At 36.9% G+C, this 21,827-nt stretch overlaps 1 protein-coding gene across 2 annotated transcripts in view; it reads left to right on the top strand.

The window, feature by feature from the left end:
* The window catches only part of NRAP (nebulin related anchoring protein), a 48,727-nt gene that overhangs the window by 21,140 nt on the left and 5,760 nt on the right, over positions 1-21,827 (top strand). For both annotated transcript variants that reach the window (XM_090145514.1, XM_031597773.2), the window contains exons 17-36: positions 581-688; positions 1,551-1,652; positions 2,059-2,256; positions 2,481-2,585; positions 4,208-4,306; positions 6,236-6,340; positions 6,792-6,899; positions 7,530-7,841; positions 8,810-8,914; positions 11,029-11,127; positions 12,908-13,012; positions 13,392-13,499; positions 13,930-14,043; positions 14,892-15,089; positions 15,815-15,919; positions 16,902-17,000; positions 17,788-17,892; positions 18,250-18,357; positions 20,001-20,312; positions 21,658-21,762. In XM_090145514.1, coding sequence (XP_090001640.1) covers positions 581-688; positions 1,551-1,652; positions 2,059-2,256; positions 2,481-2,585; positions 4,208-4,306; positions 6,236-6,340; positions 6,792-6,899; positions 7,530-7,841; positions 8,810-8,914; positions 11,029-11,127; positions 12,908-13,012; positions 13,392-13,499; positions 13,930-14,043; positions 14,892-15,089; positions 15,815-15,919; positions 16,902-17,000; positions 17,788-17,892; positions 18,250-18,357; positions 20,001-20,312; positions 21,658-21,762 — 2,700 coding nt within the window. The remainder of the gene's footprint in view (positions 1-580; positions 689-1,550; positions 1,653-2,058; positions 2,257-2,480; positions 2,586-4,207; positions 4,307-6,235; positions 6,341-6,791; positions 6,900-7,529; positions 7,842-8,809; positions 8,915-11,028; positions 11,128-12,907; positions 13,013-13,391; positions 13,500-13,929; positions 14,044-14,891; positions 15,090-15,814; positions 15,920-16,901; positions 17,001-17,787; positions 17,893-18,249; positions 18,358-20,000; positions 20,313-21,657; positions 21,763-21,827) is intronic.

The raw sequence follows: 21,827 nt of genomic DNA, 5'->3' as shown, positions 1-21,827 counted from the left end.
AGCACTCATAGGATAGCCTTAGTTTAAGGAGTTAAATTAAAGGATTACCAGGCCTCAGACCACATAAGCGCCAACTTTTGAAAGATATCAAATTAAGGATGCCCTCTAACAGCTCACATAAAGACCTGTGGCTACAGTTAGGCATTCTGTGAGGGGAGCGTTGCTAGATTTAGGTTGGGAGCTATGATGGAAGAAAGATCCTGGAACGTGCAGTGTGATGTCTGATTCTAAACACTTCCTCCCTAGAAATCAACTCCTTCTAATCCACAGTATTTGCATATTTAATAAAAAAAAAAAAAACACAGATGCTTTTGGAAAACGTTTCTCTCCTCCATGAGACTTTAAAACCTAGAGCTATTGGAGCATCTTTGGGAGTTTAAGGTGACTGTAAACTCAAAGCATAAAGCTATTGACTCAATCCTAGCCAATTAATTAACTCAAATTATAATGAACTGTAACTTAGGAGGGTTCTAAGTTGTGGGCAGAGTATTTATAATTCTGTTTTGCTCTTAGTCATTTTTACGTTCAGTTAAGATACTGTGTGTTGTATAGTGACATGTTGCTGTCTTTCCTTTCTCAGGTTAAGTACAAAGAAGGCTGGGAGAAGAGCAAAGGCCAGGGATTTGAAATGAAGCTTGATTCTCTGCCTTTACTTGCTGCTAAAGCTTCAAGGGATCTTGCAAGTGATGTAGGTTACATTTAATTACCTAGGAATTATTCTTTACATAAGTTGCTGTAGCACAGGGAAATAAAACTTAGCTCTTTTCATCTGGGTTTTTAAGCCCTGAATTTTACTGTCATACATTCATCTTTCTCAAAGGCAGATGAACAGCTGGAAACTTCCTTAGACTGTTCTGTGAAATTTCACTCTCTGGAAATTATTTTTTTCAAATATAATTGTACAGAAGGAAGCAAAGTTTGCAAAAGGACAGTGGGCTCAATCCTCCTATAGTAAAATTTAGTGTTTTGAATTGTTTATATTTTCAAAAATGCTATTATCATCCACTGCGTATTTCTTTAGTCTGCTTCTTTAACATTAAAAAAAAAAATCCAAACTAGCTATTTTTAAATGACTTCTCCCACAGTTCTTCACCTGTGGAAAGGAAAAGGAAGAAATTTTGCCTGCAGCTAGAAAGCGCTCAGTACTGAAAATGATTCAAAAATCTATTGAGAAAAAAAGAGTTTTGTGCTCATTCAGCTGTCTTCCCACCTCATTAAGAAAATCAAGTCTTGCTTGGTTTTTCCATGATTGATTTCTTATCTGGTTCTTAAACCAAAACATAATTTAGCTATTCAGAAGACAAAGTCTGTAAGAAAATGCATCTCAGAGGAGTGAGCTTTGAAGAATGAGGTTAAACGTAATATAGATAAGACTTGTCCTTCACATTTGGGAATTTCTGAGAACGTCTGAGAAATGCTAAGTGACAGAGTGCAAATTGGAATAAGCCTTTCTGAATTTTGACCACCCAAATAGTCAGTGAAAAACATATTGCTTATCTTTGATGCAAATGAAAAATGTGCTTTGACTTAAACTATTTTATTTTTTACAGATTAAGTATAAAGAAGAATATGAAAAAACAAAAGGAAAAGCAACTGAAACAAAAGATTCAAGACTTCTGCACTCTCTGCAGGTGGCCAAGATGAGTAGTGAGGTAAATTATTTATTTCTCTTACTCAGAAGATGTTATCCATAATTATGAGTCTTTCAGCAATGGTATGTGACTCGTTTCTTGCCTCAGACTGTTAATATACAAAGATTACACAGTACATTTGTTCTTGTAGGTGATTTTGGGTTGGTGCTGTTGTCCTATTAAAACCTCGGCACTTCCAACAGAGAACTTTCGTGCAGATAGAAGTATATTATTAACTAAGATGTACTATAATAATCTGCAATATTAATTCTGCTGTGTTATGGATCTCACACGGGACTTTGTTCTAATTTATTTATTTATTTTTCCTAATCTTCATAAGGAAACAAACAAAACTAGAGATTTAAGATAGGTTTGGATTTGCAGTGCGGTGGTACGAACACGTCATTTTTGTTCCTACTTTTTCTAGATTGCCTACAAAAAAGATTTTGAGGAGAGTAAGACCCATTTCCATCTGCCTATGGATATGGTAAACCTGAGGCATGCTAAGAAGGCCCAAGCACTTGCTAGTGACCTGGATTATAGAAAGAGACTCCATGAATACACAGTGGTTCCAGAAGATATGAAGACAAAATGGGCCAAGAAGGCCTATGGGCTCCAGAGTGATGTAAGATGGTATAAGCTCTGCTTAATTATTAATGCAATATGAATGCGTATAAACTTCTTCAGAATTTGATGCTATTTTTTATTTCATGTGGACACAATCTGAGTTACAGTAGGACTTCTTAAATGGCTTTGCCATGTCTTTGAAACTGGCAGGTGTGCTCATGTTCACACCCAAACACTGTACTTCTACCCCTCGTGTCAATAACTGTTATTTCTCCTCAATAGCTTCAATATAGGGCAGACCTGATGTGGATGAAAGGAGTTGGATGTATCACAGAAGGAAGTCTTAATATACAGCAAGCCAAAAAGGCAGGAGATTTGGTCAGTGAGGTAAGCAAAGTGCTCAGCTTTCTGTCTGTTGCTTATTCAAAGGCTTATACATGCTTATTATGCTATCATGTGAAACGAGGTGAGGAATTCCTATACTGAAAGATGACAGTTTAGATATTCTACAGTGTTCTGGATCCTGAATTCAATGTTAAAAAATGTTTTCTAATGATGCAATTACTGATTTCCCTCAAGACACAGCAAAAGGCCCTGTAACTGTACTTTCATCTCCACACAATATGTACATGAATTAAAAGAGCAAGACGGAAAGGAATCAGAATTTCCTATGGAATCTGCTACATAGTGTGTAGACTTTTTAAGGAATAATGCTGAAAAATTAGATATTTTGACAGTCATGTTTGGCAATTTCCTTGTTCTTCAACAAACAAGGGCTGTGACTTTCCTGGCAGTTTCAACAGTACTACGTTTCATTTGGTTAATTCATGGTTTCACGCTGCTGTTAACCTTATGGAAGTACATTTCTGCAGCTTCTTAGCTATGGTTGAGTTGTTTCACTAGTGCTAGGAAAACTAGAGGATAAAAGGGTGAATAAATTAAGGGAAGTTTCACAAGAAGAATAAAACCTCTCAGTTCTGGAGGAAGGACCAGAAGCCAGTAAGTTATTGGAGATCGTGCTCTGATACTTTGAGTCTCTGACAACCTCTCACTGCTACTGCAAGGGGAAAAAAAGTACATCTTAGAAGCAAAAGGAGAGCAGCAACTCTCAGATCCAGGGTCTTGCTAGAGATAGACTTACATCTGCTACTGTGATGTGCTGTATTAGTAATCGCTTCCACAATTACTTAATCCATAGTGGTCTGCCTTTTCTTTTCAGGGCTATGTCAGGCCAAGAGATGGCTGACAGTCACTTAAACTGGTTATATTGGTGGATATTATTTTAGAGATCTCTGTTGCCCTACGGTGACTGGCATTTTGTCTTTGCAAAATGTCACTACGTTGTGCTCCATGATATGTGACAAAACATGCTGGTTTTAATCTGCCTCCCTCCCTTCCAGGTTCCTAAAACAAAGCGATGAGCACCTCTTTGAAGTGCTGCATGCTTTTTTAACTTCTGTTTTGTGTTTCTCTAGAAGAGTCACAGCATAAACTGATCTGTTCATCCATCAGTTCAAACGGAATGATTTCTCTCCTGAAATGCCATATCATGAAAAAATGCATTTAAAGCTCTCCTAGGTGGAATGCCCCACCTTATTGGGGAACTGTTAGAATAAGAATTTGACTAAAGTATGCAAGAAGTGTTTGCCTGTCATTCTGTTGCCTTGAAATGGTGTTCTGAATTTCCTTTTACTGTCTCAGCTAGAGGTGCTTAGCTTGCTCTGAAGTGAGCAATGCATAAGACTTGGGCAGAGACATAGATACAAAACAGACCTCATCCAAAGGCTGCTGATGTCAATGGAAGTTTTCCAATCACTTTAGTGTGTTCCAGATGTAAAGTAAAACAAGATGGAATAAAAGTAGTGCAAGTCTTATTTATCAAACTAGAAATAGTATTTGGTATGAAAATTTGTTCTTGTGAATAGATTTTAAGTACTCTATCAGTCATGTGCTTGTGGGAAGGCAAATATTGCAGCAGCTTTTGTATAACTTGCTTTAATTTGATCCAGAAAAAATACCGACAGAAGGCTGATGCTCTGAAATTCACCAGTGTGGCTGACAGTTCTCACATCAAACATGCCAAGAAAAGCCAGGAATTGCAAAGTGATGTGAGTCCTTCTCTTTACAAATGTTTTTCTCTTAATGGTAATTCCTGAGATATATGTATACTGAGGGTTGAGAAAGGGGAGGCAGAACACATCATTGTGAAACTTTACAATATATGAAAATTTAAGTTCTTGAGGTTTATTTCTAAGGGTTTTTGTTTGTTGATTCATGAGTTCTCCCACTGAATTCTCTAAACTAGAACAACAACAAATCAATGGGAATGGAGGTATGCAAGCCAGGCTTCCCACAAATGGTATCAATAGCCAGAGAAAGAAAGGGAAATCCTCTTTCAGAAAACCTCTGCAACAACCTTGTGGGTGATGCAAGTGAGATTCAAGGATGACTGAAAAGTTTTCATAAGGGGTCTAAATTTTCCTGGGACATTAATGTACTCTGGGTTATCTGTGAGAAAGTAAAAGGAAGCAAGCAAGGGGAAACAGTATTCTCAGTATTCAATCTGAGTTCTGAAACCTCGGAGTTTCAAAGCAAAGCAGATGTCAACACAAGGACTAAGATACACTCACCGCAGGTTCTGTATTTCTCTCCACTGCTGGCCCTGTCAGACTGTGTAATACTATATTAGTGTCTGTGTTTGGTGCCACATTCTTTAGCTGTTGCTGCTAAGGAATATTTAGTAAAAGAATTAAGTGAGTACATTTTCCCAAACTGGATACTTTCAGGATGCACTCTATCCTTCCCTGGGCCCTCATGACCCTGGCAGATGGTATTTCAGAACTCCTGGCAGGACCTGGCTGAATGCAACTCACTTTTATAATTCCGGAAGAAAGGGAAACTGTTGTTAAAAATCACTGGCCAAATGATTTTGTAATAGAAGTAACCTGTTAACCTTTTTTTTTTTTTTCTTTCTTTTAATATGCCATGCCTTGAACTGAAGATGCTGTCAGCACCTCAAATTGCTACATGGTGGAAGCGTTATTGCTTCATGATTGTCATGGCTTTTTTTTGTTTGTCTTCTTCAGGCAAATACCTTGTTTCCTTTTTTTATTTTTATTCCTCATATCAGTGAAAAACAGGCACTTATTTGGATGAGTGTTATGTGTCTCAGAGATAACACTAATATGAATAAGATGAGAATGTTGGTCTCCTGATTCCCATTACTTATCTTCTATTTACTCTATAATGCTACCTTCTTGTATGAGTGTTGAAGATGGAATAGTAATGCTGAATTTAGAGCTCTATAGTAGGGATATATATATATTTTATTTCACTGTGAGATTTAAGAAATTTAACACTTGATGAAATGGGACATCTTTTCATAGCTTTGCAGTAGCTCTCCCAACAGCTTCATGGGGTTCTGAAACAAGGCAGCAAATTTCTCAGTTGGAGTTGCCCTGAGATGTAAAATGGAAATGTTTGCTGCTTGGATCATAGAACGCCCTTGATATTTTCATTTAAAGTTGGAATGGTAGTCCTTGCTGGAATATTATGTCTGCAACTGTATTTTGGTCACATGTTTTCTTTGCAGATAGAATTGCTTAGTGTTCTTTTTCATGCCTAAAATTCACTGTTTTTATTAAGCTACTGTTGTTTATTAAGCTACTACTAAATAATAGCTGCAATTTAATATTGGAGAAAATATATTCTTGCAGATGTTTAATACAGATTATGGATTACCATCAGATTTATGATCAGTTAAATAACTAACTTTTGGAAAGAGAACTGAAGTATCCTGATATGCTTGCTATTTCTCCACTTCCTTGAGTTTTAACCAGGACTAATTTGTTTGTCTTGGCTTTGTGGGTTAGCTTTTAAATTGAGACTTGGGGAAAAGAAGTAATGATGCTAAAGACTAACTCACCAAATAAATTGAGTGAAAGAAATCCCTGAATATTTAGGGTGTTTCGACCATTGTTTCATCAAAATTAAGCATGGACTATGGTTTGTTGACCACACTTTGCTTTCTGGGACAGGTTGCCTACAGGTCAGGAAAAGAGCAGTTTCTTCATCAGTACACCATCACCAAAGATGACCCTGTCTTCTTATTGGCCAAAGCAAATGCTGCCAATATCAGTGAGGTACTGTGTGAGACCGTGGATTGGATTCTCTAAGCCCTGTGAATAGCTGCAGTTGAAATGTTGGTTCAGTGGGTGGAAGTCAGAATCCTTCTATGAGAAGGCCCAACTGTTTTAAATGTGAAAACTTTATGATCAATTTGTTTTTTAATTATCATGTCCACTACTCTGAAGACTTGTCACTTTTAGAGTTTGAAGCTGTGTATTTTCCATGTGCTTACCTTCACTCTTATGAAGGCATACTGAGAGTTTCACTGGAGCCAGCAAGATAGTGGGCTTACAGTATGCACAGTGTGTAAGGGAAGATAGCAAGTGATGAGAGTAAGATCTGATTCTTAAACGTATGGTCATGAGTGTATGGTGGTTTGATATTACTTCAGACATTTCACTGTGACTAGAAAACAACTAGAATACATTGGCAGTAGTAAGGACACTGTTATTTTCATCTCTTTAGAAACTGTACAGAAGTAGCTGGGAGAAGCAGAAAGAAAAAGGATTTGTTCTTCGTCTGGATGCTTTGTCATTCTTGACAGCTAAGGCAAAGAGGGATCTGGCAAGTGATGTGAGTATGGACTCTATCAAAGTTCTTTAGTCTTAAGACAGCTGACAGTCCAGGCTGCTACCAGAATGTTGAGGATGTGTCGCATCTCTTTCTGTGCCCTGAGCCACGCTCACTTGATTCATGCTAAGGAGCAATGGAGGAGTTCTCTGGTTGACTGTTACTGTGTAATTATTCAGAAGGTTTTCTCTGAGCAATTCAGAGTTATTTCCCACATGCTGACTATCTTTTACTATTCTTATTTTGACAAAAGGTTGAATTTTAGTACTTGGAGTGGAATTCTCCTATGGAACAAAGTGAAAGTACGTTTCTGCCTGACCAGAAAATGTCTGAAAGAACCTTCTGACCTCAGTGCTGAATGAATGCTCTTTTTCCTAAAGATAACCAACAGTAAAATATTTCTTAGAGACTTTTGAGAAGGAATAATTAATGAGAAAACTTTTATTCTTGGTAGACACTTGCTAATTTTAAGGCATTCCAGTTCTTTCTTGCAAATGGACTGCTTAGGTCCTTGCATTGAGGCCCAGTGTGTCACAGTGCTGATAGAGCATTGCATTACTACAAGCTACTACTACAGGCTGTCAGTTTGGTAACTTAGATGATTTGAATCATGGTCTATCTTTTTCTACACAGATTAAATATAAGGAAGGTTATGAGAAGATGAAGGGTAAGCTGATTGGAGTAAAAGCTGTGGAGGAAGATTCAAAGATGGCTCATTCCCTTCAAATGTCAAAACTGCAGAGTGATCTGGAGTACAAGAAGGCATTTGAGGACACAAAGAATCAGTTCCAGGTCTCCCTGGATATGGCTAACCTTGTCCATGCCAAAAAGGCTCAGAATTTGGCTTCAGATAAAGGATACAGAACAACCCTCCATCATTACACTGTTTTGCCTACTGACAGGAAAGTGGCATGGGCCAAATGGGCGTATGGATTGCAGAGTGATGTAAGTGCAGAGCTTACTGTGTTTCAGTGCCTTTATTCAACTCATTCAGATTCTTACTGTTAAATTTCTTTGTATTGATGCTTTCTGATGCCATGATGTGCACTTAATTTTTCAAAACTTAAATAGTTAATACAAAAGCAGTAGTTATTAACCACCTATTTAACCACCTGATGATTCACTTAAGATATACATCAATTAATATGTTTTATCTACTGCACAGGGAGGTTAAATAACATAAGTAAAATGGTGGTAAGATTCCATATGGAGACCATGTACTCACCTGAAGCAGTCAGATGCACTGTCTGACACTGTATGTGGTTGCTATATGGCAATTTGCCATTCTGAGGTCTTAAGCTAGAACTTTTAAAGGATACTAAGATAGATATGTTTTCAGATTTTGTTAAGGTGCTGGTGCTGAAATTCTTCCAACTTCTTTGAGAAACCTGCCTCTCGAGCTTGCATAAGCTTTTGCAATTTAGTAGGCTGTTGGTAGGAGGCATTTTGTGAGGGAGTACATCTGTACACTTGCTCCTTAATGTCACATGGAGAAAGAAAAAAGGCAGCAAAATGCTTTCCCTCCAGTATAGAAAAAGAATAGTGGTTTGGAAATGTTAATTGTCAATTCATATCACTGCAAATCATTAGTAACCATCTGAACAGCACACACCAGATGCTACGCACAGTGGAGTTGAAGTTTTTTGCTAAGTTAGAGCAAAGACTACAAATAACAGTAAGGTATAGACTACTTTTACTATCTGTCTTGCAAAACATGTGCACTAGTGTTAGAGTCTTAATACTGCTATCTCATTCTGTAATTTATTTTGCTTTTCTTGCAACTGTGCAATAGTGAATAGAACACAAGCAGGAACTAATTTGACTTGGCTGTAGTTCCTGAGATGGCTGAATATTTAAATGGCATTTTAAGTGTATGAACACCAACAATAGGATGATTTTTTTTTCTTTGTCAGAACCAATACAGAGCAGATTTGAACTGGATGAAAGGAGCTGGATGGATAGCCACTGGGTCATTAAATGTGGAGCAGGCTAAGAAGGCAGGAGAACTCATTAGTGAGGTGAGATTTCATGACAGCATGCAACAGAATTTGCTGCATAATGTCTGCAAAATGTCTGTATAAAATTAAAATAATTTCCACTCAAAGGGAAAAGAAAAAGGCATACCACATGAAAGCCCTCAAAACCAGGGATAGAACTGGTAATTAGAGGGAAACCAGATACCAAACACACACCAGTAGGAGTCCATATAGCCTTTGCAAAAACAAAGTAGGTGACAAATGATATTATGAATAATAATGGCAATCAAACAGTGCTCAATTGCTACCCACTAGCCTACCTTTTTAATGAAGCAAAACAGGAGAGATGATGAAAAGATGTAGTCATTGGACTGAGAACCTTCTTTTGTAACAGATACATGTTCCTTCTTGCTCCTTTTTGAGATATATTCACGTTAGCTATTGAAATTCATATAGATATCTCTGTATGTAGCTATATATATATTTCTGAGTAGTTTTCATCCTTATTTCTCTCTATAACCAATGCCACTTACAGGTAAGGCAAGCTCTAGAATCCTTTGTGCCAGTCCCAAGAGGCCTTCAAAGGAGGTAGTGGTGGAAATGATTCAAAGGCTCATAGTATTCTGTTTCTGTTATTTCAGAGGGAGTCCTATTGGCCAAATCTGCTGTAGTAGTACACTGAATTTTGTGATTTTATTAGATAACCGCTGATGATACAGGAATCATCTGTACATTCATTCAGTGGGAATAACGATAAAGCCACTGGTCTCAGAACTTTATGGTTGTTCTTCACATCTGCCTGATTGCTAACATTATTTTTCTTTTGCTGTATAATCATCTGCATTGAAGATGGATGTTTATTTTAGACACAATAAATTAGATCCTCAGCTAGCATGAAGTGAGATAGCTTCATAAAAGCTAGTGCCAGCTGGGACTGTAACTGTGAATCTGTATAAAGCATACCAGTTTGATGCATCGTAGTGACAAATTTGCCACGCAGAAATTTGACCTGGTAGGTCGTTCATGTCAACATATTATGTGAGTGAAAATTTTAGATGGCTTTTGTAAACAGTCCATGAATTACTTGTGTTACTGCTAAAAAAAGCAATTGCTTTCTGAATTTTATGTAGAGATGTTCTTGTCAATGAATGTTCGTTTTTACAACTGAACAGGACGAAGAGTAACCCGCTTCTGTCCTCAGTTAAAATCAATGAGATTGCTCGTTGTTAAGGGATTTCAATCTGAAATCAAAATATTTCTTCTTAGCTTGTAACGCTTAAAAGATTTAATATGTTTTACATTGTCATTTTAAGTCCTCAAAGATTCAGGATATTGTCTCAGATTAACTTCTGGAGATTGTATTAAATTAAAGGAGGATGACATGGCTTTAGACTTGTACACGGATATGAACAGTTTCCAAAAGAGTCATGAACATACTTACTGACTTGAGAGTTCATCAGAGATATCAGGATACTTAGAACATGCTATTTGGAAAGGTTATAAGAGTAATGATGTGTATAGGACCACTCATGCAGGAAGGGAAGATTTTACTGACTGGACCATATAGAATAAGTGTCATTTTCTCATAAAACAGTTTTCATTTTAATTACATATATATAACAAGATGTCTCAGAGGCTTTTATGGGTTCTTTCAAACACGCAAAATATGCATATTATGTACCACAACAATTAGGCACAGTGTTAATGGTTGCACAGATTTGCTACAGGTAAGTAAGGAGAAAACCTAACCCATGAAACAGTAGTTTAGCCATTGCCATTATTAAAGCATCGCAATCATATATGATTTCTTGCTTAAAGGAACTATAAATAAAAAATATAAGTCATACTGTATTTGAACCTACGTGAAAAAGATTTTCAAATCCTGAGTCCTGGAGTATTTAAGTAGACATAATCTGATTTTGAAATGTTTTCTTTATATTTTGGGAGAAATACTTTAATATTAATCGGCAAAAGGTTATTGTTAAATTGAAACAAATATTAATCTGAAAGTACCTAGGACATAAAGATGAGGAAAGAGGAATAATAATTATGTTCACAAATTCACTCTAATCTCCAGCAACCTATGATTTTTCTCTTTCAAATAGCATGAAAGAGCAGCACAAAATTCACAGCTTTGATCTTTTTCTGCTCAACAGAAGAAGTACCGTCAGCATCCATATGCTTTGAAGTTTACCAGTATTAAAGACACTCCTGAGATGATCCAGGCTAGAATTAGTTATAACCAGGCTGTGGATGTAAGTTATAATGTATATACATTATGATTATAAGAGTGGTATCCTCTTTGAACGCCCCGATTGAAGCACTGGTTTTCTCTCTCTTTCTTTCTCTGAGATAATCCTTGGGAACCATAAAACTTCTGTGTTCTGGTGTAGTGCATCTCACAAAAACATGTTTCTAACTTGAAACGGGAAGTCATAGAAATCCCACTAAAGTGAATGCGAATTTTGTGTAAAAAAGACATTCAGCCCGGCTTTTTTTTTTTTTCTCACAAGTAAAATTTAGGAGTAAGGCTGACCTTTGACCTTTAGAGAGTATTGACCTTTTGAGATTCATTGAGGAAGAATCTATTTGGGGTTCCTCTTCTTTCAAACAATTTTTTCAAATTTCAATTTCTGCATGTTCTTTGGAAACAAAATGTGAGACAGCGTGACAAGGAAGAAAACATAAATTGTTTCAAGCTGTCAACCTGCTGAGAGAGAAATCCAGGAGGGGAAACGTTAAAGGAAAGAATTGAGGCTGTTTGGTGTTTAAACATGTTTATTTTTAATAGTAGAGCGATTTAAAACTATTGTAGACTTAACTGGGATAATGCTGAAGTGAATAATAAGCAAAAGTCACTCAAAAAAGACAAGTTTCAAACATGAGAGGATGTTTTATTGTGAAAATAGATATTTTTAAAGTGAAGAAGAAGATGAAAGACTTTGTGTAAAACACATGCTATTGTAATGCTTATAGTGTCTGTGCCTTTGGTTTAATTAATAAGATCCAAAAGACTTACATCTCAGGCAGGATAAATATAAGTCATTTTGTTCCACTGAGCCACAGTCAAAATCAGTCTGCTGTTCTACTTCTTCACACATGGAGTTCTCATTAATTTTCCTCTCATGGAGCTGCATTACAAGTGGGTCTACTTACTAAAGAAAGTGACAGCAGGGTAAAACACACAGGTTCGTTCTTATCTTGAGGTTCTCAAACACTTATGTAGGAATAACAGCCTGGGAAAGGCAAGCTGGCTGGTCAAGATATGGGTTGTATCTGAGGCCAAAAGGAGAGGTGGCTATCTCTGAGAACTATGTGTCAGTGTAAGAAGAAATAAAGGAAAGAAAAGTAATTTGAAAGAGGTGAACTCTGGATAGCCATTGCAGGTGAAGTTCCAGTTAACCCCATGGAACGTCTCTTATCTTTCTGTAGATGTCTTGAAGTCACCTAGTACTGAGTCAACCCTATAATCTTCCTCCAAAGATTGATAGAAGTAGTCCTCGCAGCTGGGATCAGTTGCCTCTGAGTTTTATTTCTTTCTATTGACTATAGAGCATCCCTTGCAGTTAGCTCTGGAAATAAAATTGGAGTAATTGCACTGATAATTATCAGTGTATTCATCTGCTAAATATGAATGAATTTAGAAAGATGTGTGATCTCTGTGAAATTTCAGAAATGCTGGTGGGCCACTCATGGCTGCATATCCTTAATAAACACTGTTTATTCTCCCTCCCCTTATTCACATATGCTGGAAGTCTTATCAAATTAATATCCAGAGCTTTGAATTGTCGTATCGATTTATATGCTCATAACTTCAAGGAGTTCCTCTCTAGCACACACTAGCTGATAGATGCATGAAACACCTTAAGTTCTTTTGAATACTTTTTGACTCATATAGTTGCCTGTATTTAATGCTGCTATCACTTTCTTGTAGTCTTTGCTTTCTATAAATCTATTCACGTACTTTATTTTGGTCAAAATTATTTGGTGAAGATATATTGAATACTTATTACTAAAACTCGTTTCTGTTTGCAGAGGTTGTACAAGGAGCATGGAGAAAGTGTAAAGCATCAGTATACACTAACAACAGATCTTCCTGAAATCCTTCGGGCTAAATTAAACACCAAGAATATCAGTGAGGTATAAATCTGTCCTTTAAAATTAAGAAAAAATGAAAAATTCACAGTGCTTTGCCAGTTGTCTTACACGGGCAAACTTTTTTTTCTTACTTTCCCCTCTGTATGATTACTCTGTGGTTTAAATGTCTCCAAAGTAAAATGAAAAATGAAACTTCTTGCCAAACTTCTCTTAAGTTAGAAAGATCGAGATCAACCAACTACAGTATTATAGTGAACATCTGTAATCTAACTATTCTTGTTGCATCTTGATAGTTTCATTTATTGTAGCCTTCTGTGTTAGAATAGAATGAAAACATTCTGGTAACATCGCTAGGGTAGCAATAATGCTGCGATATGAGTCCTCTGACCAACATCTGTATTTCCTCTTCTCTATTTGCTAGATTCGCTATAAGGAGTCCTGGCAAAAGATGAAAGATGGTGGATATCAGCTGAGACTCGATGCCATTCCCTTCCAGGCAGCTAAGGCTTTGAGTGAAATCATAAGTGATGTAGGTGAACTTACTGCTGATACTGTCCAGTAGGAGATGTCAGTCGCTTCTGAGTGTTTCTTCTGTGCTCAGTGACTCTTGATGGGATCTGCATGTTCAGTGAACCCTATAGCTGGGAGACATTCAGCTTCCTTCTTGTTAGTTATTGTACTTTTGGACGTGCAGACACAAGTTATTGTTATTGGTAACTACCAAAGGAAGGCTTGCTAAGGCAAAGCTGATCAGTCTAGCTGATGTAGTGACTGGGCAATCTTAGGGATTGCTCAGGAGATGTAGGCCACCATCAACTAGGTATAACCAGAATTTATTATTCATAGCTCTCCTTCTGCAATACGTAAATCTTCTTATTTGGATTTGTAACAGTTCTTAGTTCTTGTTTCTCTGTTTCTCTTCAGTCCTATTCATATTTCTTTTCTTGTTTCTGTCTCAGCACAAGTATAAGGAAGCATTTGAGAAAATGAAAGGGCAGATGATTGGTTCATATGGACTGGATGGTGATATTCGTATTGCTCATTCAGTCCATGCATCATCTCTACAGAGCGATGTAAGTATAAAAAGGAAGATGTGGAAGTTTTGGAATTGATTCCTAATGGGTTCTTATGGAAAGTATAACGAGCTGTGAACTAGCTTCTTGTCATGCTATTTCATTTCAGTGAGTTCTGTGCTTGTACTAGGATTCTTTCTTGTGTGGTGGTGTTCTTAGACTGATAAAGGTAAAACAAGTGTCTAAGGAATTGAGTCATCTGTCAGATTATTTTAAGTCAGTTTGAACTTCAGTAGATCTGGATTTTCATTATCTGGATGAACTACCTGAGCATCTCAATTTTGCATAATCTGATTAGGAAATTTCACGTGAAAAAAATTATCTGAAGATTTCTATTAAATCCTCTTCCTGAGACAACAAATGAAAAGAAGGGTGAAATCCCAACAACCCTAATATTTAATTCTATGAGGTGAAGCTGGGTGCTGAATCAGTACTTGACTGTCCATATTTTATCCCCAACCAGTAGCTTCAACTCCTTGTTGTGCTTTCTAGAGATACAGAAAATTAAGAATTCTGTCATCAGCTTGGTGATTTTACAGATTCAATGTATTTCACAGTAACAAAAATGAAAATTCTTTATAATATCTCAACTTAGTTAAATGCAATGTAGATGGCTGCTATTTTGATGAAGAATAGGCTGCCACATATTCTAAATACAAATATCAAGCATTCGCAGTATGGTTAAATTCAGGAATGCACTTTTAAAATAATAATTTATGCTGGATATGGATAATGTCCCTTCTGATCAATGTGTGAATTCTGATCACTATGCTGCAATTAGATGTGTGGTATATAACACTGCATTACTGTGCTGTAATTCTATATGTGATCTGTTTTTAATTTGATAGGTGAAATATAAGCAAGGTTTTAAGGATACAAAGACTCACTTCCATCTGCCACTCGATATGATAAACTTGGTGCATGCCAGGAAAGCCCAGTCTTTGGTCAGTGAACAAGAATACAGACAGCTGCTACACCAGTACACTTCTTTGACTGATGATCTGAGATTGCAGTGTGCCAAGAATGCATATAAACTACAGAGTGAGGTAACTGCAAAACATGACAGCAATATTTCCCAGTTGGGTGTGATTGAAAATAATTCAGTTCCAAATTGTGGCAGCCAATGGTACGTATTTGAATGGTGGCTGGGAGATAAACAATAGCTGTTCCCCCTTGATTACAACCTGGATGAGTTGCTTATCTGTTTGAGCAGTTGTGCAATGTCTGTGATTATACCATAGTGAGAGATAAAGTAAAGCAGTCTTTGATGACTGGGCAAGGAGTGCTTGCAAGTGAGTATGACTGCACTGTTGATAAAATATTCTTTTTAAGGTCTTGATTACCATGAAAACTATTTAGCAACTATTTGAGTTGATTTGTGTCTGGGTAGGAGTAATTTGTACTTCCAAGAGGAAAATGGTTATTGTTAAAGATCGACCTTGAAAAAGATCTGCAAATAAATACTATGTAGATGTACTTAATGTAAGATACAAATGAAATGTATTTATCTGGAGGAGATTTTCAGGGTTACAAATGGAAGTTCGGAGTCCATTCAGTGTTCATGGGATTTAGTACACTTCAAAACCTCTGTAGATCTGCCAGTGCTGTATGCACATAAACAAAAGAATGTAGGGCAAAGGGCCTTACCAGTACCTATCACAGACAAATTTTAGTGGATTTATTTGAATAAATGTATTGTGTATTTGTGGATGAACAAATATAGGGCATTTCAAATGCAAACTTGTAATTGCTTTTGCTCGGTTTTCTTTAGAATTTATATCGGTCTGACATGAACTTTATGAGAGGAGTTGGATGTATTACTCCAGGGGCCCTAGAGATTGAAGGAAAGAAGAAAGCCTCTGAACTCATCAGTGAGGTAACAAAAGAGGTTTTTGATTTCTCCACTGCATACAAGAGTTTGCCAGATGTCTTTCCATTAAACTGGGCTGGCAAAGTGGCACACTGGATAAAGCTAGTCTCCCTCCCCTTGTGTTTGATCAGTCAGTTCATGTCCTAACTGCAGATGGATGAACGAGTTCCAGGATTTGCAGAGTTTGCTGTTTTCACAAATCTTTTCTCCTGACCCAGTAGGTTATTTTATGTGATTTTCATTTAGATTAAAAATGGGATTTTCAACTTAAAATAAGGCCATGACTATTTCTATTAAGTACCTTGTGCTATTTCTCCAAAATTAGACTGCAGTGCCCAACAGTCTGTTTTTCACTTGCTGCCTTCATGTACCATTTTTTTAACTGCCTCTTTATTTGATTTTTTTTTGTCTCCTCTTTTGTGTTATCTTCTTATAGTCTCTGATAGCTTCCAATCATTGATCTATTACCCATATTCCAACTGATGTGAAAATAAGAAAAATATTTGCTCTTTGTACAACTCTCTTCATAATTGTTTTAGTGAATGGATCCCTACTTGCAGTGATGTTGTAGTTACTTTGTTCTCAATTCTGACGTATGGGTTAGGTGAAATCTTGTCTTTACAACAAAAAAATTCAGCTGACTTGTGCAGCACCTTTTCTCCGGACTGGATTGCCTCACTGTAATTCCACTAGCCAATGTAATTGACACCAAGGTGTGAAATAACCTCATGGCTGTATTTAGCATGATAGTTTTTTTGCTTGTTTTATTTTACATCTTATTCCTTACTTACTTTTCTTTTCCCCTGTGAGACTAAAATTCATCAAATTCAGATTTGCAAATGGTAAATTAATTTAAAGGTTACAAGTTACGTAACCTTTGCAAAGTAAAGTAGAGCTTTAAGCAGGGGTGCAGAAGTACTGGAAAATGTCCCATATTTGACAAAACAATTTAGTTATTCTGTTCATCTTTCTTTGTGCGTGAACTCAGAGTAAATATCGTCAGCAGCCACATTCCTTCAAGTACACATCGGTGACAGACTCTCCTGGCCTCCTTCATGCAAAATTCAGCAATATGATTGCTAATGAGGTAGGCTCTCTTAACGTGAATCAGAAAATATGCTTTTCAAAATGCAGTGAGCGAGGGATGGAGGGAGAGAGACAATTCTCTTCCGAAAGCAAAATGCATCAAAAAGAAAGCAAGCATCACTGAATTCTGCGTATGCCTCGTTAGATCATGTTTTATTATTTCCAGAAAAATATTTAATATCATTTTTCAATTCAGTCTCTTTAAAAATAAAAAAACAAAACCGCTTGAATAGCGTCCATATGATAGGATCCTCTTATCAAGTGTTTTTACATGAAACAAAACCTCAAAAGATCTGATGTTGTTCTTGAGGGAGCTCATTTGCACAGTATGGGCTACTTTTGAGGCCTCCAGAATAATATCTTCCCTAATTTTCAAAAAACAGGAGGAAACCCACAGATTTCAGAGTTGTCTGTCATAACATAAGGGAAAAGTCTAAGCTAGAAAAGATGGCCAGAAATGCCAGTCTCCTTTAATAACATATGTTCAAGGTACAATTAATGGTTTTAGGTACTCTTTAGCCTTGCTGGGAAGGTGCTAAATGTAAAGCTAACAATGCAGTGGGCTGGCATCCTGGTATATGTATGACAGTTATTTTAAACTTGTCCTGGTTTTACTTTCCAGAAAAACAAAAACATTAAATAGCATTGTTATATTCTTAGCTGTTTGTGTTTTTTTTGTGCTGGCTGATTATAGTTGCCATAATCATAAACAACTTAAGCGCTACTGTTGCATTACTGAGATATTAAGGACAATTAATTGCAACTGTCTTTTTTGGTCTCTTTTCTAGCGCCTTTATAAAGCAGCAGGAGAGGACATTCAGCATCACTATACACCAACACTGGGTCTGCCTGAGTTCACGCAAGCAAGAATAAATGCAGCCAACCTCAGCGATGTAAATTTTTGTGTTTCTTATACTTATTTGAGTTGGAGGATAAATTCTGCAGTGGCAAGGAAGGATAAGTAAAGGGCTTCTTAGATCTGTTCTATTTATGCTTTCCGTGATTTGATTATAATGATATTTATTTCCATTAGCATACATGTAGTTGTAAATTAAATCTACATGAAATATAGGACTTGCTTTGCCTGAGATAGTAGGATTTCCTCAAGATAATTTATAAAAAAAAAAAAAAATTCCTTTGATTATGAGGAACGAGTAACTCAGAATAACAAATGAAAGAGGGTTCCTTTGTTTATTCCTTTGTGCATTTAAAAGCGAAAGAGCAATCTACATGTGCCTCTCCTACTTTAGGTGAAATACAGGGAATCGTGGCATAATCTACGTGCTCAAGGCTACAAGCTGACAATGGAAGCACTCCCTTTCCAGACTGCGAGGGCCTCCAGAGAAATTGCCAGTGATGTGAGTTGAATGATTCAACCTTCCATCTTGCCTAATTCCTGTTAACTTCATGTAAAACAATGTCTAAAGCAGATTTTACTGAATTAAAGCAACTCCATAACCATGTGAGACAAGTGTGAGACAGAATATATTACTTATGAATGAGATTCTTTGTGTGAATTTAAAAAAAAAAAAAAAAGTAAGAATCATTGCTAATCGAGAGCCAAGCTCGGTTAAACATCTTCCAGAGGGAAATAGCTGGTGAATTAAAGTATTTGCAGACAGATAAATCAGAGAGATTCTGTTCCTCTCCAGGCTTTTAGCTGCTCATATTATAAAGTGTCCACTAATTCTGTCCACCCTGCTTTGAACTGACTTTTGGAAGTGCTTAGGACTCCTGAATAGAGATGAATTCAGAAAAGCATTTTTTTGAATCTCTGAAAATCAGGGAGATGTCTGTCTGCTTAGGAAGTGAAAATCAGTGAATGTTCCTGTGCATATGTGTCCCCTTAATTTCTGAAAGGAAAGGAACAAATCTTCTTATCCCTAAAAACACGCTTTCGTTTGGTTGCTGCTGGCAAAACACTTGGACAAGGTGGTACCCATTTCTCAGAAAGCCTCAATTCATCTCTTCCTCACAAGAAATGTAAGAAGAAAAAAAAAAATCTAAAAATTAACTTTAAAAATTCCTTCTTTTGTGTAGTATTTAGTTGCATATTTTATCTCTAACATGATAAAATATGAATCTGTTTCATGTGCATTTGTTTTATGAAGCAACCATATCTAGCTGTAATTTATAATGTATACTTAACTACATTTTGCAGAGCGCTTTTGGTTACAGCTTCAGATCTGCTCTAAAGGGTACAAGTCCATAATAGAATTACATCCACTTACAACAGATCTGAATTTGGCCCTTCATCTTTGAAGCACTTTGTAAACATTAGCTACAGTAATTTAATCCCCGCAACTCTCCTGTGTGGTAGATAAGTGTTATTATCCCATTTCAACTACATTATGAACTCTTCAGGGCCCAGGCCTTCTCTTTAAAGTTCCAAGCACCCTGTTGATGCTGTATAAATAATCATTATCATCATCATCACTATTTCACAGAGAGGATAAATGCAAGATCATAGGGAGAGTTATAGTCCCAGCTAAGATGAGAACAAGGGGTTGCTGGTGCTTATTCTTCTGTTCAGACCACCATCTTAGGCTTTTCAACATAGTTATTGATCTGGGAAGACTGAATTTACTCTTTAAAATAGCTGGGTGGCATTTGCAAATCTGAAGGCTACAGAGTGCATGATAATTCACCATAGGGATATTTTTTTCTTTCTTTTGTTTATTCCTCTTATATTCTCATTCCTAATTATGGGATTCTAACTGAGAGTTAATAAAAGTGCATCATCTGAGGTTTAAATATTACCAGTGCTTTGAAGGAATTCAGAGCATGTATTGAATTGTGCTTAACTTACATATCGTAACTACTGTGGTATTTAAACTCAAAAGCAATGAGAGATTCAGGGAAATACTTAGCACTGCAGACCCCTGGCTGTTTTTTGCAGTCAGCACAGATGTTCCAGTGATCTTAAGCTACTTAGCTACAGCAGTCAGTGTAAGCATGCCATTTTTCACTTTTACCCTTTTTTTTTTTTTTTTTTTTTTAGTACCAGTATAAATACAATTTTGTGATGGAGAGAGGAAAGCACATTGGGGCCCGAAGTGTTCTGGATGATACCAGGTTGATGCATTGCTTGCATGCTGCCAAATTACAGAGTGAACAGGAGTATAAGAAAGGATCCCAAGGAGTGTGGTCTCAGTACTATCTGCCCATGGACATGGTGAATCTTGTCCATGCAAGGAAAGCCCAGGCCTTAGCGAGTGATCAAGATTATAGAAAGAGACTCCATGAATTTACAGCACTCCCGGAAGACCTGAAGATGAAATGGGCCAAAAGAGCCCACATGCTGCAGAGTGAGGTAAACTTTCCTTACGTAAACAGAAAATTGAATTTAGCATTGATAGAGCTTTAAAGGAATGGCACAAAGTGTTTGTTGGCACTGGGCAGTGATTCTAGAAACAATATTTGCAAACTTACAATGTCTAGCAGCAAGATACCTGATTACTCTATACATACTGACTATACATGAATCAGAAGTTCCTATGTTATGAATATGACAGAAAATCAGTGTGGTCCATGTCACTTATCCTAGAGCTCAGAGATATATATAAAAAAATAAAAGTAATAATCAATAATCTCTCAGCATTTTGGATCGCAGCCAGCCAGTGGTCTGACAGTCATTGCTTTACACATAGAATTCTTTGTGCAGAAGGTTAAATGCTCAGAGATTTTTTGAGGAATGTTAGAAAGTCATTTTGCAAGCAGAATGAGTAATATCAAACGGTCAGTTCCCCAGGCATGTTCATAGAAATTGCTCATGCAAGTGTAAGTCCAGGCAAACTTTGACAGACGTAATGAAATCTCAGGATGGGCAACATCCAAACTCACTTTGCCTTAGTATGCGTACCTTTGTTCAGGGACAAGCTATTGGCCATAAAGGCTTTCAAATAGATGTAGATATTTAGTGCAAATATAAAGCTGCATGGGTGCAGATATTTTACTGGTTCAGGGTTCTCAGACCCTAAACAGCATGTACTTCAGAGCTTGCCTAACAAGTGAGAAGACAGGAGATGAATAAGGACATCAGGACTTGTCTCTTTGCCTATGGACACCAAAGAAATGATTAAGGTGATGTTATCTGATCCCCTCGCTGTCTAGAAAGAATAAAGTACAGCACTGTTTGAGCTAGCTGGTTGCTATACCTTTTGCATATAGGAGAGGTAAGAGTCGTTGGGATTGAAACTATTTTCCTGGCTTTTACTTTGTATTGGGTCTGTCTCATTTTACTGGATAAGAAGGTAGAGGAAGCCTTTAATGTGAATAAAGAAAGAGTCTTAAGTCTCCTCTTAGAAATGGGGTTAATGAGGAAGCCTGCACCAGATAAAATAATTAGTATTCCTGACTTGAACTCACCTCAGAAAATTATTTCAAAAGGGTTTCTTTTACGCCCAGTACAAACAGGTTATTACTGACTGCTTTGAGTCATACTAATTCACTTGTGGGGCCTTCTCTTGTAACTTGCATATGATACATTATTTAATTCCTAGTGGAATGAACAAATGCAAACAGTTTGGCTTTACGATCTGATATGTGCATGGCAAATGAAAAACCTCAAAATGTTAATATGAATCAGAGAGTCTTTTTAAAATACCTTAATAGCTGTGGATGCAAAACTGATAGCTAACGATTTTCATTTTCAACAGCATCGCTATAAATCAGACCTGAACTTCATGAAAGGAGTTGGTTGGATGGCTCTGAGATCTCCGCAGATAGAAAGTGTAAAGAAGGCTGGCGAGCTCATCAGTGAGGTAACTGATAAATCTTTCATGGGTTAGCACGTCTGTAGGAATTGTTTACCATCAAGGCTCCTCGT

Source organism: Phasianus colchicus, chromosome 8 (genome assembly GCF_987193195.1).
Source record: "Phasianus colchicus chromosome 8, bPhaCol1.hap1.1, whole genome shotgun sequence".
NCBI classification, from domain to species: Eukaryota; Metazoa; Chordata; class Aves; order Galliformes; family Phasianidae; genus Phasianus; species Phasianus colchicus.
This window is presented reverse-complemented; position numbering and strand designations above follow the sequence as displayed.